Source organism: Hermetia illucens, chromosome 4 (assembly GCF_905115235.1).
Source record: "Hermetia illucens chromosome 4, iHerIll2.2.curated.20191125, whole genome shotgun sequence".
Taxonomy (NCBI): domain Eukaryota; kingdom Metazoa; phylum Arthropoda; class Insecta; order Diptera; family Stratiomyidae; genus Hermetia; species Hermetia illucens.
Window position 1 is genome coordinate 13,416,803 of NC_051852.1, and position 15,752 is coordinate 13,432,554.

A 15,752-nucleotide genomic window follows, 5' to 3' on the forward strand; every position below is an offset into this window, starting at 1 on the left:
CGGCACCGGAGATGTCAAGAGCCTCAACAGCGTAGTCTCTATTTTTTTCCTCTATAAAGCCTTCCTCGTCAAGATCGACTAATCTTGAATGAACAAAGCGAGATAACTCTTTAGTTGAACTTCTCATGGCGGATGATAGGTCCCTTCAGATAGACTTGGCCAGTTTTTGCTTTAGTTTTGCGCCCTTTTTATATTAAAGACACCAATCAAACCAGATGAACACACACCTAGTTTTTTGTTTTGATTGTTTCACTCCTTCTCTCCTTGCCGCCTCTTTTAAATGCGTGGAACGGCATCAAGGGGGACCCTTGACAAGGAACCCCTTCGTCCTGGCTTGGAAATACTACTCAAAACTGCGGGTATCAACATTTCTATGGATATCACCATCAACATATGGAAAACGCTGACATCATGGGCAACAGCTTGGCACTCCGTTACTGCCGGGAGTCATTGTAAGCCGAACCGGTATAACCCAGCTCTTGCATCGTTAGCTTGCCGATACCTCGCGGAACGAAAAATATATTTGTTTTACGGAAGATTGAAGAGGGAATGTAATGTTGTATCGAAAGTCCTATTGCAATCAGAGAGAAGGGGAGGAGTAGCACATGTAGCGCTACCCAGACTCCAAGGGCAGCGGTTAACGCTCTATCGGTCTAGGAGATTGCAAAGTAATTGAAAACAACCTGAGTTCGGATCAGAACTGCCTTTATTGATAATTGGTAAAGTCTTTTATTCCCTAGTTTTCCGTAGCATGTCGAAAAACTTTAATACACGTTTTTGCATGTGGTGTGTGCACGTATTTTCTGATGATTTACAATTTGAAGCCGTAAGCATTCTTGGATTCCACTGCAATGGAGCAAAAAGGAAAAAAACGATTAAGTTATGAATGAATGTTGTAAATCGCGAATGGGAATAATGAGCATATTTGTTTACATTACACTTATGTTCTGTATGTAAGTTTATGCTATTATCTGTGGGGTGAACGGAACGGTGAATGGAGATATGTTTATAATAGTTTTTGAAAGTTTATGATACTTTTGCGATACACAGTTCGTGAATCACTACAGTAACTCAGATTCTCCATTTTGTAGATTTATTGCCGTTATCTTCCAACTAAATTATGCCCTATCTTTCTTGACATTCTACGTCAAAAAGATTGACAGTGTTGGCTTGTTTTGTTTACTTTGTTGGCTCCCCCAGTCTCTGGTGGCTGGAAGTTACGATGGGTTCAAGCAAAGCATCAGATGAATCAGAACATGAGATTATAGTGAAAGAGGAGTTCGTATTTGAGAATGTGACATTCACTGACAACTTACCGATATCGGAAAAAGAACAGGATAGTTCCTCACATAACACCAAAACTAAGTGCGGTGAAGTGATGTTAGATTACCACCGAGATTTCACCTTAGTGTGTGCAATGTGTTCAAGTTGCTTCACTGATTTCTATACTTTTGGTACCCATATACTGAAGGTTCACTTGAAGCTTGCGGAGGATATTGCGACAACTGTTCCAAAAGAGGAAGATGAGGATCAGACACAGCCAATGCAAACTATGGATATAAGTGACTCGATGATCCAGGACACAGCAAACATTTCTTTAGGTAAAACCCTAGTTATGGCTGGTGTTGAAATTTAATGTAACCTAGTATACCTTTTTAAGGAAGATGAAGAAGTAGATTCTGCGAAGGAGGATGATAAGATAGAAATTGAAAAGGGGATGAATCCTGTCAAAGAAGTAAAAGTTGTAAATCCACCAAGCGAATCGGAAAGCGACAATACTGAGGGTTCTGACGATGATGTCGATACAACCTCACAACCAGCCATGAAAAATCCATTCTTCTGTCCAGTATGTGGTCGATCGTACAAATACAATAGAACATTGAGGGATCATGTCCGTACAAACCACGCAGATATGTTCCAGGAGAAAATTGATCCAGATTCCGGCAACGAACCTTCCTTAGAGGTAATCCCAAAGCTACCGAAAGTTACTTGCAGATATTGTAATGAGCAGTTCAGGAGACTAGATAAATTCTGCCACCATTTGGTTGTCCACCCAGTGCCATACCGTTACAAATGCCTTAATTGCCCGAAAACATTCGCTACTAGCACCATGAGAACACTGCACCAAAACATACATGAAGGTTTGCGACCATATAAGTGCTCCCATTGTCCAAAAGCCTTCGCCAATCCCACAAACCTTATGCATCATGAACGTATTCATTTGAAAATCTACAATTACGCATGCCAGTTTTGCGGTAAAACCTTCATTCAAAAGAGCGATAAGGTCACCCACGAACGCATCCATACCAAAGAAATGCCTTATCAATGTGAAGAATGTGGCCAAAAGTTCATATGTCAAGGGAAGCTGACTGCACATACTCGTCGACATAAGAATATCAAGAACTACAAATGCGAGTACTGTGAGAAAGCATTTTATAACAGTGGAACATTAAAGAATCATCTGGTTGTGCACACAAAGGAACGACGGTACAGTTGTAATATCTGCAACAAAAAGTTCACACGAGGTTTTTCGCTGAAGGAGCATAAACGCCTCCATTCAGAAGTTAAAAAGTATATATGCAAAGTGTGCGGAAAGGACTTCACCCAATTTCCGGGACTTAACTCCCATATGAAATCACATCGGGAAGTAGGACCTGAAAGTGATTCGAAATTTGCGGCACACCAGACGTGTCCCCGTTACAATTAGATTAGATTAGAATATGTAGATACGGATTCGGTTAATAAAATTTTCTAAAATATAAAGAAATATGTATATTAATAGGTGTTTTCATTGCTTTGTGATAAAGGTATGTGGGGCTGAAATATCGCTCTCCCGGGGCCACGCTTCTCGGCTACCTCCTCCAATTCAGGAAGTTATGCAAACCGTGTCCATTGGATAGTCTGGCAAAGTAAACTGAGGTTAATATACCAAACGCTAGGAAGCAAACAGGACTCAGTGCCACAGGCATTAAATGGAAGGAAGACAGCACAGGATAGACCTAAGCCTTCAACGGCAAAACCGTAAAAGAGAGTAGCAGTCGAGTCTAGCCCAAAGAGGGGAATGGTCCTAAAACTCCGTCATATTCTTTATATACCACGACGGTTACAAGCCCAGATAAATTAGGAGGGGTTAAGACAATGTACTTTGTACTATCCTCAGTAAGAGGACCCCTCTTAGTGGAAGGTCCCACAACAGTCAGACCAAGAAAACGCATTAAAACCAGGGACCATGATCGTGTTGAGTAAAAAGCCTCGCAATAATGCTAGGATGTTCACCTGAGCCGACACGGCAGCATGAGCCTCGGTCCTGCCAAGAAATCGACAAGGATTTTTGATGCGTTGGGGATGTGTCTTTTTATGGTCAACCACTTCTACGCGCCATCATTGGCAATTATCTGAAATGCTGTTCACTTGCCCACACGACTTCCCGAGACACTTGTACTCATCCACTACTGTTCTGCGCCAAGTACCCTTGAGGCGACCCATTCATCGATCATCTTGATAGAGTGGATTTCACTCCATAGCGTACTCCCAATATAATTGTTGCCCTTCCTTAATCAGTGACCTATTCACTGCTACTTCCGTCTTCCGATCGTATTGCGTACGAGTGGCACTATTTTCCCACCAACTTCTTTAGTTGTGATAGTGTCAGGCTAGCGTACTCCGGTGATACGATGTAGACAGGTATTGACGAAAGCTAGGAGGTTTTGGGTAACAGTGGAGTTCACTTTCCAACACAGAAAGAACACTAGCACGGAGCAGTCTCAACTTGGTCTTGGTATTTAAATAACTTTATTTTCAGATTTTAGACAGGGCAACGAAAGCCGATCTAGCGCTGTTAATGGGTCGGGAAACATCCAGTTCGGTGCCACCGTCAGGAGGAACCACGCTTCCTAGATATAAAAATAGATCGACGCTTTCAATGCTCTGCGTATAATTGCAGATAGGGAACGTACGATGGCCCGTTGGACTGAGAACTTTAGCTTTGTTGGTGTTTATCTTCCGTCCAACTCTACTTGCCACAGGTCCATCACCCGAGAGCAAAGAAAGAGCAAATAGATGTGGTCATGGTAGTCGAGATATTTGAGGAAAGATGTAATCGTTCATTTAATTCCTCCACGTCCTCCGGACAGGGCAACATAAAAAACGTCACCGATAAGAAGAAGAAATAATATCGGCGTCACGATGGAACTCTGGCGGATTGTGTTCTGGACCTCAAAATCCACGGTGCAGCAGGGGTATTTAGCGCCATTATATGACGCTCTGATAATAGCTATTAGTTTCTCCGGAATGACCCTCCCGCATAGAGCACGCAAGATGCACTTCTAGTTCTCTGTTCACACTATTGAAAGCTTTCGCGAAATCGATGAAGAGCAAGTGCAGCGGAGATCTAAACTCCCCGCACTGCTCTCTGTCGATTAAGCTTTCGAGATGTTCGTTGATGCGTTCCAGGATTATTTTAGCTACTATCTTTACAACGCCGAGGGGCCCGTAGATACCGCTCCAATTGTGACATTCAAAACGGGTCCCTTTCTTTGGGATCTTGACGATGATCTTTTTTGTCCACTCTCTGGGAAAGGTATCGGATTCCCAAGATTTCCGTTTAAGTGGAAGCAAATCGGCAGTAATTGCAGGTGCAGCGATAAACAATTCTGCGGGGAGACTGTCAAGCCCAGCGGCTTTACTCCGCTTGAGTGCATTGATGCCCAGGGATTTCAGTTTTGCTTGGAGGAACAGCCCGTATCCTCATATTACAGTGACTAGCCCTTTCATCTACAAGAGGAGGAGCCTCACCAGATGTGATACGGTTAAGAATCGTGGTGAAATGTTCTTTCCATATCTTCATGTTGAATTTAGGGGTCGCAACTCCTCATCCCTGAGAGGAGTAGCGGACGCAACACGCTAGCGAACGTATCCGATCACCATATGGTGATCCTTTTCGAGGCCGATATCAGCGCCTCTCTTGTTAAGCACATCTAACAGGCAACTCCTAAACCTACTGCTGATCGCGATGTGGTCGATTTGATTGGTCGTACGGTGTCGGTCACTTGAAACCCAACTAATTTTATGGCAGGCTTTGTGCTCGAACAATTTTCCACCAATGAGGAGGCGGTGGAAATTGCAGAAATCCACAAACCTCTCATCATTTCCGTTACCTCCGCTAGAACGTGTTTCCCCATCACATGTCCGGAGTCACCCATTACGATCACAATGTCACCTTTAGGAAGCTTCCCATGAACCGTATTTTATTGCTCACAGAAAGCATCCTTCTCCAATATATCGAAAGTTTCCGTTGGTGCGTAGCATTGTAAAATTGTGATGCTCCTTATCTTGGACCGAAATCTTGCAGTTAAAAGTTTATCAGAAACGGGCTCCCAAATCACGAGAGCGCGCCTTGCGGTAGCCGTCAAGAGCAACCGGATACCGGATTCGGTTCTGCTACCACTTGGCTTTCAAGAGTACAAAAGTACATTGCCGCAAGAGGGAGAGAAGTACTCTCCAGAGTAGCAACATCTTATTTCGTTTAAGCCCAGGATGTCCACCTTATATCGTTGGATGGTCGCTGGAAACCGTCTTCGTACGGACTAAGAGTGGGCTCATCCAACTGGCCAGGATCTGTTTACCTATTGGTTATGTGTTAGGGGTAATGGATCTGACGAGGGGATGAGCCGAACCAGCAGCGCGGGGGTCGTCCTCCCTGCATTGGAGAACTTGCTAATAGAATGCCAATCCCTTACCCTGGGCTGGCCAGGGTGGACATTTTCCCAGACCCGGGGAACCAACACATGACTCAATTAACAAAAAACAAAACAAACAAATCGACGAGAGAAGAAGAGATGTTCATGCCAGGCGCATCATCGGAGGCCGAGCTGCTCACATCCAGCCAGGAGACAGTAGCCGCCGAGAGCAGTACAATTGGCGACAGACGGACTAGTGGTTTTTAGCTTGGAATGCACTGCCGTCAAGCTGGGTGTAGCGAGTACCAGCTATAGTACCCCTACCCAGAAACTGTCGACGTCGGGGATCCCTCAAAAGCAAAGACCGATCAGAGCTTCGGTCACCGGAAACAGACAAAGAAGTGAAGGTCTACTGTACCAGAAGGCCATGCATATTCTCAGCAAGATTGCTATGAAAAAGGAGGCCTCGCTAAATGCCAGGCGATTGTTGGGGAATATAACATCAAGCGACTGGCAGACCAGCAAAAGGTCCGCTTCTCTCAAACGCAATATCAAGACGAGGTTGAACAAAAACACAAGCGAAGAAGAGTGGGCAGGAGCTCGGACGCTAAGCAACTTCTGGAAAAAGGTAAGCAGTAACAACCAGCCGAAGAGCTACAAACTGCAAAACACTTCAGTGACGTGGCCAGGAGCCACTTACGTATGGTGCCAGCGGAAAACTAGCGCCGGAGATGTGAACCAGCGTTGAGGCCACGCTGTCGGGGATGGTTATTGAGCATCTCCCGGACGCGAAAGGCGAATACATGGGATCCATCCCTTGCTTTGATTCTTATCAGGTTGCCCGTGGGTTCTACGTTACAGCTTACGAGGACCAATTTTCCAGGGATTTTCTCGGTTCATGCGTCGGTAAGCTCAGCAGCGCCTGGGAGGGCTGGTAAAGCTTATAGTCAACCCCTACGACGAGATTCTCAGGAGACCGGTCGCTCGCATCTGAAGTAGGAACCCTAGGCGAACAGTCAAACTTTTCTACTCTATATAAACAGGGAATGCCTGGGGGGGGGGGGGGGGAGGCACTGGAAAAGGTAGATTACAAAGCGCAATTCGGAGTTTGGACCGCGAGACCGGACGACCATCGGAATCCAGTCAACGCTGCCAAAGAGCTGTGGGAAGAGATGAGGATCAACGGTCCGATAGAGAACGAATCCCTACGGAAGCAGATTACGCTGAGAATAGCGCAAGTAAATCTGCAGCACTCGAAGTGCACCTCGGCTAATCTGTTTGTTTTACTCCTAGAGGAAGACATCGACATCACACTAGTACAGGAGCCTTGGGAGGCGACCGAACCATCAAAAGATTTCAAAGCAAATATTATAATTTATTCCACAGCACAGAAGACGCTGATCAGCACAGACCTAGAGCATGTATCCTCGCCAGGAAGAGTCTGCATGCTTTTCTGTGTCCGGACTTGAGTTTCAGCGGGGAGCAGGGGTGGGTAGAGGAGGGGAATATTTCGCCAACGAAAAGCATACGCTTTGGGACAGCTCGCAAATCAACGAAATAGGTGAGTTATTCTTTGATTTTAATATTAATACAAATCTATTGGTGTGTAACAGGGGCACACCAACCTTCCATTTTCCCAGCTTGGAGAACTGTGACGGATGGGAGAAGGTCCTTGATATCAACCTAATAACCGACAATGGGACTCTTACGATGGAGAACTGGAGATCGCCTGACTAGAGTTTCTTCTCAGATCATAATTGAACGCTTTCTAGTCTAGATCTCACCGCACAGATCTCCAAACTTCTCAGAGACCCCACCCAGGAGGATCGGCTGGAGAATTTTGGTGAAGTTGGTGTGCAAATTGACAAGATTGGCATGACAGACGAACTGGAATCAAGGGTCGGGGCTCTGGAAAAGGCATTCGATACCGCCTTTAAAGTTTTAGCAGGGTTCGAGAAGCAAGAAGACACTGCCACCATGGTGGAATGAAGATCTCTCCAGCCTCAGGAAGTTGACTAGGGAGATCTTTAACATCGGCTACAGGCACAAATATTGACAGCCATACAAGGACTGCCTGAAGAAGTACAAGTCGGCCATCAAGATTACCAAGAGGTGGTCTTGGTTGGACTATTGTCGAAACATTGTAAGCACCCGCGAATCCGTAAGGTTCAGTGAGATTCTGTTCAAGGAACATGGTTCAAATGCGCTCCCCCGCCAGCGAGGAGGAATGTGAGTTAGAGCCTAGCGATGCGAGACTATCAAAACCGATAACTACCGAGGATAAGATCGGCTGCATTATAAATAGCTTCTCCGCATATAAATCTCCGGGTCTAGTGGCATAACGCCAGTCATACTAAAAACGCAGGAGGAAAGGATTGTGCCGTGGTTTGTCGAGATTTACCGGAGCTGTAGCTATTTGGGATACGTACCAGTTAGAGACGTGTACGAGTGGTTTTCATACCGATAAGAAGGTAGGCGCGGCCATGAGGCCGCAAAGGACTTTCAGCCAATCAGCCGCACCTGTTTCGAGTTGACACCGTAAAGCACCGTGATTATGGAAAGAACACCTTTTTCTAAGTCCTAACATACCTACCAAAGACAAATCCACAGAAACCGTCCTCCATGACGCAATTGGTACGGTTGAGCGATCACTGCAGTACAAGTAGTATCCCCTAGCTGTCTTCTTGGATATAGAGAGAGCATTCAACAATCTTAGTACCGACGCCATCAAGGAGACCTTAATCAGTACTCGAATGGAGGAGTATCTTACGCATTGGACAATATCCTAAGAACCAGGATAATCCAATCGGATCTGGGAGGTAACCACTTGGCCAGAGCTATCAACAGAGGCACGTCTCAGAGTGGCGCCATCTCTCCGGTGCTCTGTTAATAGTGATGGGCGAAATTTTGCGAATATTGGACAGCAGTGGGGTGAAGGTGGTGGCGTATGCTGATGATTGGTGATATTAGTGTCAGGGATGTTTCCTTTCATTATGAGTGACATCATGGAAGGACCGTTGGGAAAGGTGTGCCTGTGGGCCGGGCGTAAACCCAACCAAAACTGACCTGATGTTATTCACCAACAATTCAAGAGTATCTGAATTCCATCTATCGCTGCTTAATGAATAAAGATTGGTTCTTTTCTCCATTGTAAAGTATTTGGGTGTAATCCTGGATCCAAAGCTTAATTGGAGATTGAACATAGACCATCGAGTAAAAAATAAAATAGGAAGAAGCTTAACAGGGTTAAAAAAAACCGCGTGTGCAGGTGCTACCGGGGCTCTACAGTCCTCCCTGGGAGATGGTCTCAATGTATTCCTGCATCTCCTCTCCCCAGACCTCCACATTAAATACGTTGTTGCGTTCAGTACCGTCATACTACATGTGTCCGGATGCTAAACAGCGAAGCCCTGCGGCCATAGTAACATCCTAGACGAAGTATCTCGCGAAATCTGGGTATTCCCCAGCGACTATGCCACACGCAGGCTGAACTTCACGAGAAACTTTGCTGTAGACTTTCCAACCAGATCAGAGTGGAAGACCGGCGGCGTGTTGGAAGGCTATGGCACAGTATTCTTCACCACTGGATCAAAGATGGTCTGTGGAGTCGGTGTGGGGGTTTTCTCGAATATGGTTTTCAGGTTTCGCCAGTGTATTCCAAACGCAAATGTTGGCGATACTGGAAGCCTATTGATGGCTGGGGTATGATGCGAGCCCTAAGTGTAATATAGTCATTCTGACCTACAGTCAAGTGAATCTTAAGGCCTTGTACTCAGCGACGACATCCTCCAGGCTAGTAAGGCAGTGCAGAATGCTCAAGCTCATTTTCCTCTGAGTTTCTGGGGAACGAGCGGACTGACGGATTGGCCAAGCAGTCCTTTCGCGGGTATAGTCGGTGTCCCACTGGCGACTGTCAAGGGCAGAATCTACTTGCACTACTTAGTAGCTGTGGACCTTAAATGGCGAAGACTCGCCACCTGTTCTAACTCAAGGAGGATTTGGCCTGCTTATAACAAAACCCGGTCACGAGAGCTTCTCCTTCAGCAGGCTCGACATACCATGCAATTCGCATTGCCGAAGTTGCGGAGAAAAGCGGGAAACCCTCAGGCACTTCCTTTGCGATTGCTCAGCTTTAGCTAGAGTCAGGATACGGACAACAGAGTAACCCATTTTTGGGGACCTTAATGATATTTCTAGCTGCAGGGTGGGAGAGCTGCTTTCCTTCGTAAATGCTACGGGCTGGCTCTGAAGATGTGAGCCGGCTGAACTCTGCCTCCTTGCTCTCATAAAGTCTTCCCTTGTTATTTGATGCGCTTTTCATGAATGAGATGATTCTCTTCATCGAAATCAAGTTAGAGAATTCTTAATAACTGATGTAGGAGGGAGGAGCTTAAAAACTGCAATGGAAGGCGCTCGTCCGGAGCATATAAAGTTGCAAGAATTTTGATAATTTCTAGATCCATAACAGTGAAGAAATGGGAGTGGACCCTGATAGAACTACGCAGAATATTCATATAATGCAATATTAGGGCCAATCATTACTGCCTATGAGACGTCGATTGCAACAGTTGGATAATACCAATAGGAGTGAATAATTAGAACAAGGAAAAAAGAAATGTTTAAATAGAAACAGAAATTTCATTCCATATGTATCAAAGCGCACTAAATTTCAGAAAAACGCTAATTTGACGTATGACAATTTCGTTAATTGTGATAAGATTTTCATGAAACTTTCCAATATCGCGACTTGTATTTTTGCAAAATTTTTCATTTCTAGATTGAAGTTAAGCGAGGTGTTGTGTATTATCATTAGCTCTATTTAAAAAGATATCGATATGGGATGCAGATTGAAGCTAAAATTTTAATAGGCGCATCGTTCTAGTTCGCTTGGTTAGTTTTCGATCTCTGTCTTCAGTTGAACTATCACCTCATTGGTGTCCGTGATTCCTGCTAGTTTTCCTTGCTCAAAATGCCGACCTCAATTATTCATTGAACAAAACATTCAAAACCAAGATTCATTCATAAAAACGCGGGAACTTTCGTTTCCTTCCGCAAAAATAAGACGCAAGAGAACTAGTGAAAAGAGGTCATGCGTGCAATTATCAAAAATGCTTTAAAATTGCCTTTCTCGTAGATTTTCGCTGACCAACCATTCTACTAACAAATCAAATAACGGATAAACCACCATCTTAATAATAACAATCAATCGAATATGTAATTATAGCAATTTTGCAAAAGAACATAATCTTTACAAAGCTTGACTATCAATTAAATCATTTGTAAAACCGCAATAAGTTGTTCGCATAGAAGAAGACCTACAAACAATGGAAGCAAAAAATAAGATAATAGATTGGTTATCTTCATAGTAGCATCGTCAAGTGGCGTACGGTGCGCTATTAAGTTATAATCATGGTCCGACCTGCAGGCATCATCATCATCGTCATCCAGAGTTGTGGTCTCATCCATAATCCCTGAAGAAGTGACGGGTCTAGGGAACATAACAATAGTAGTAATAGTGTCTGTAGGGCGTCATGTAATTACGGTCGTTATTTCCTGGGTATTCATGCGTAACCTACTTTTGACGCTTGATACTCGGGATGCAGATACCAGAGAATAATTGTAGTTACATCGTAAGAGATAAATGGGTTTCTGCGGTAGCGTTGGAGGAAGAGATTGCCAGGAGAGTATCTATTGATTTTTAGGGAACAAAGAAGTTAATGGAACACGTACTTATTGTATAGTGAAGGAGTGAGTTCATTTCAAACATCCATTAATTCTTTTAGATTATTTTTGGTAGAATCTCTGTATCTGTCTGTCTGTATCTTTGATGAATTGATATAAAGAAACCCCGTGGATCTGCTAGTTGCTGTACTGGAGCACTTACTCCAGTAAATTCTACTAAATAGACAACCGTGTTAGGTGTAGGTCGTGATTTTTTTGTGGTGGTGATATTATACTCAATGTACTCATGCTCCCAAAAGCGAGATCAACAAAATATAGATTTTTCTACTTCAACCTTTGTCTCGTTCAGAAACGGGGTCGGTTCATCTTAATCGGTTGCGCCATTTTACCGGTCAGAGGTCTGATCTGGATGGAGTCGAAAGGCTCTCAAATCATCATCAAGCGTATCGAGCCGTTGCGATCGGCCTCTTTGTCGTTCAGACCAATCTTGGCAAGTGAATTCTCGTCAGCGTGAATTACATGCTCATACTATCGAAAACGACTCTCTGGCAAATTTTTACACGTTCGGTGTAACACCATATCCATCGCAGATATCCTCATTGCAGACGTGATTGCAGCGTGTTATGTCACTTGTCCAACGCACCATCTTTGTCTCCATTACCGCGAGGCGTAGTTTACTACTTTGTTTATACCCGGCTAGCACTTAGAACCATAGAGGGCGACAGGGCAGACGATACTGCGTAAATCTTGGATTTATCTAGAACAAATAACTCAGAACTGATTTTTCTGGCACTTCTTCTCGATTAGACGGTCACGGCAAGTACGCTCCATTCATTTCAACATAGCCCTTCTTTCATTCTGCTCAAATCCTCCATCAAGAAATTGGAGATCTGATTCTCCGTTGGCATACGTTTCACACTCAAAATTTTACATGTTAAGTTGTCACTACCGCACAACAGATGCTACCATTAAAACTCTCCACAGCTGGTTGCCACTGAACTCGCTAGATCACGTAGCCATGCCCGGAAACCCAGTGGTTAAGAATGTACCGCTTATCTGACAATGGGCCGAGTCGTTTGGAGAAGAAGCGGGATTCGGCCCAATCTTTCGATAGCCGCGAGCGAGCACCGAGCATTTTGGCTCCGCGACTCATCGCGTGTCGAAGTAGTAGTTTTCGAAAAATGTCGACGGACCAGACAGACACGACAGACCCATCAGACCCGCAGTTAACAGCACTGGCCGAGCGTGTGCTCCCATTCTGGCGACGGAACCCGGAATTATGGTTCGTCCACTTGGAGGCACAATTTCAAATGTAGGGAATTACGGTAGACGCGACTCGGTTTCACTACGCAGTGGTGGGCTTAGATGAGGGGACCATCGTCCTCGTCTCTGACATGTCAAAGATGCCTCATATATTAAACTTAAGAGCGAATTGATCAAACGCTTGTCGGTAAGTGAGTCGGTAAAACTGGATAACTTGCTGGCAGGCTTAACGTTGGGCGATTGAACCCCCAGCCAATTGCTTCGCGAAATGAGGCAATTGGGCCTGAGCAAGATCAACGACGACTTGCTGAAATCACTCTGGTTGGGGCGTCTTCCGGAAGGCAACCAGGCGGTCCTCGCGTGCGTTACAGGCTCTTTGGAGGCTCTGGCTGCCGCCGCTGACAAAATGTACGGTGTGCACACGCGTCCTAGATTATCTGCCATAGAGCAGTCCAGCGAGGAATCGGCTTCAATAAAACGCGAAATGTTCGCTCTTGTTGCGAGCATGGCCGAAATGAGAGCGATGTGGAACGCTAATCGTTCGAGTGGTAGCGCGAGCTCGCTCTCAGTCCACCATCTAAAAAGGGCGATCAGGTAGCTGGTCGTCTGGACAACCTACGGACCCAGGCAGGTTGGCACCATCGTAGATTCGGGAATAAGCCTACAAGATGTACACTACCGTGTAACTTCGCGACCTCTATAAAAAACTAGGTCCGCGGGGGCTCCTAGCGACGACCAAGACGATCCAAGACGCTCTCAGCAGGCGCAGCTACCTTGTGAATACCGGCGTGGAGGTTCCGGTTCTTCCCGTGCCCCGGAAGCACCGATTAATACTAGAAAATTTGAAACGAAACGAAAATTTGAGCGAACTTCTCACAAATAAATGCCTACGGGTACAAGCAAGTGGACTTGAGTCTTGGCCTGCGTAGAACGTTTTCGTGGCAGTTCATCCTAGCGAATGTCGGCTTCCCCATTTTCGGCGCAAACTTCTTGTGTTACTATGGGTTAGTAGTGGCTACTTAAACCCCACAACCAGCCTCATTTCGTCAGGAAGCATTTCGACCCACCCAAGTAACATCCTTTTCGTACTCTTGAAGGACATTACCAACGTTCATGTTCGGACATTCCTCCAAAAGTTCAGCCAGATTACTACCGAATGTAGTCTCTCGAAACCAGTGAAGCACGATGTTCTGCACCACATCAACACCACTGATTCCCCTATCTTCTCGAAGATGCGTCCCCTACCACCCCAGAAGTTGGATTTAACACGGAAGGAATTCGAGCAACTAATTCAACAGGGTACCTGCCGACCTTCAGACAGCTGTTGATAATCACCACTCCATATGGTCCCTAAGTCAAACGTCGAACGGCGCCCCTGCGGGGACTATCGAAAACTAAACGCTCAGACCATTCCAGACTGATACTCTATACCACTCATCCACGACTTTGTGCATACTTTCGCAAACTGCCGCATCTTTTTGACCTTGGACTAAGCCAAGGCCTATCACCAAATCCCTGTAGCTCCCGAAGATATACCAAAAACGGCAATATGCACATCCTTTGGACTTTTCGAGTTCCCGCGGATGACTTTTGGGATATGCAACGCGGCGCAAACATTTCAAAGGTTTATCCACACGGCCCTGCGAAACCTTGATTTCTGTTTCGTATACCTGGATGATGTTCTGGTCGCTCCTTTCTCAGAGTCTGAACATTTGGCCCATCTCGAGTGCATTTTCCAACATCTCCTTGAGGCCGGACTAGTCCTAAACGCAGGCAAATGCAAGTTTCTCTAGAATCAGGTGAGATTCCTCGGCCATTCCATTACCCCTGACGGAATCCAACCCGACCCAGACAAGGTACAAGCAATTTCAAGCTTCCCGCGTCCTAAGACAGTGAAAGAGGTGCGGAGGTTCTTGGGGCATGCTAAATTTCAGGTTCAGGGCATGCTAAACTTCTATGATACTTTCCTGGCCAAGGCCGCCCACCACCAGTCGGTTTTGAACGCGTACTTGTCTGGCCACAAAACCAAGGATACACGAGTGATTGGGTGGTTTGAAGAGGCTGTCCCGGCGTTTAAAAAATCCCGACGGCAGCTGGTTGACGATACACTCTTGTCATTCCCTCAACAAGATGCACCCCTAGCCGTATTCGTTGATGCCTCTGACGTCGCAATAGGTGCTGCTCCTCACCAAAAGGTGAATCAAGTCTGGCAACCGTTGAGTTTCTTCTCTAAGCAGCTGAACTCCACTCAACGGAACTACAGCACTTACGATCGAGAACTGCTCACCGGGTACTTGAGCATCACAGTGTTCACGGACCACAAGCCTTTAACGTATGCTTTAAAACAAAAGCCCGACAAAGCGTTCCCTCCTCAGTTTCGACACCTGAGCTTCATAAGCCCGTACACTTCTGACATGCAGCACGTGTCCGGCAAGGACAACATAGTTGCTGACGCTTTGTCACGTATCTCCGTGGTAAACATCCCCGCTACAGTCGACTTTTCAGCTATCGCCAAGGCATAAGAAGATGACGCAGTACTTCAGAGCTTCAAGTCCAACCCCAAATACAAATTTCGGGAGTTGCCTATCTTCTTCTTCGAGAAGGGACCTCGGCCATACATTCAGGCCACTTTTCGCAAGGAAACGATCCATATAGCTCACGATTTGGTGCACCTAGGCATGAGGACAACGAATCGGTTAGTTGCCGGAATATACTTCTGGCCCGCTATGAATAAGGACATCAGCTCCTGTAAGGTCACCAGGCATGTAAGAAAAGAAGTGGGCTCATTCCCTCGAACGATCAAGTGGTTCCACACCTGAACCCACAAGCCTGAAACAATACCTCTGGCTGATATTACATCACAATCTTGTGCCGAGGCCCTCTGTCGTCAGTGGATTCCAGTTTGAGTCCACCCTTTTTTCGAAGCTAGGCAAACTCCTGGGATTCAAGCGCCATAGGACCACTGCGTAAAACCCGCAATGCAATGGGATGTTAAAACGTTGGCACCGAACGCTGAAATCCATCATCATGGCTCGCGACGATCCTTCCTGGACGCAGGTCCTACTTGGCCTCCGAACAGTCAGCCGGGAAGAGATTGCTGCCAGCCCCGCGGGGCTGGTATACGGGGAG

The 15,752-nt window shown here is 45.7% G+C and overlaps 2 protein-coding genes across 2 annotated transcripts in view; one reads left to right on the plus strand and one right to left on the minus strand.

Moving 5' to 3' along the window:
- Positions 1–15,752, minus strand: part of LOC119654601 — a 338,686-nt gene that overhangs the window by 298,462 nt on the left and 24,472 nt on the right. The gene's annotated exons all lie outside the window — the stretch shown is intronic.
- Positions 1,479–2,779, plus strand: LOC119654609 (zinc finger protein 239-like). The gene is made up of 2 exons (XM_038060079.1): positions 1,479–1,601; positions 1,661–2,779. The coding sequence occupies exon 2, from the start codon at positions 1,718–1,720 to the stop codon at positions 2,705–2,707; it is 990 nt and encodes a 329-aa protein (XP_037916007.1). The 5' UTR covers positions 1,479–1,601; positions 1,661–1,717; the 3' UTR covers positions 2,708–2,779.

Bases quoted from the DNA above. Each gene is read 5' to 3' on its own strand.
- LOC119654609 (XM_038060079.1), top strand. From the start codon at position 1,718: ATGAATCCTGTCAAAGAAGTAAAAGTTGTAAATCCACCAAGCGAATCG.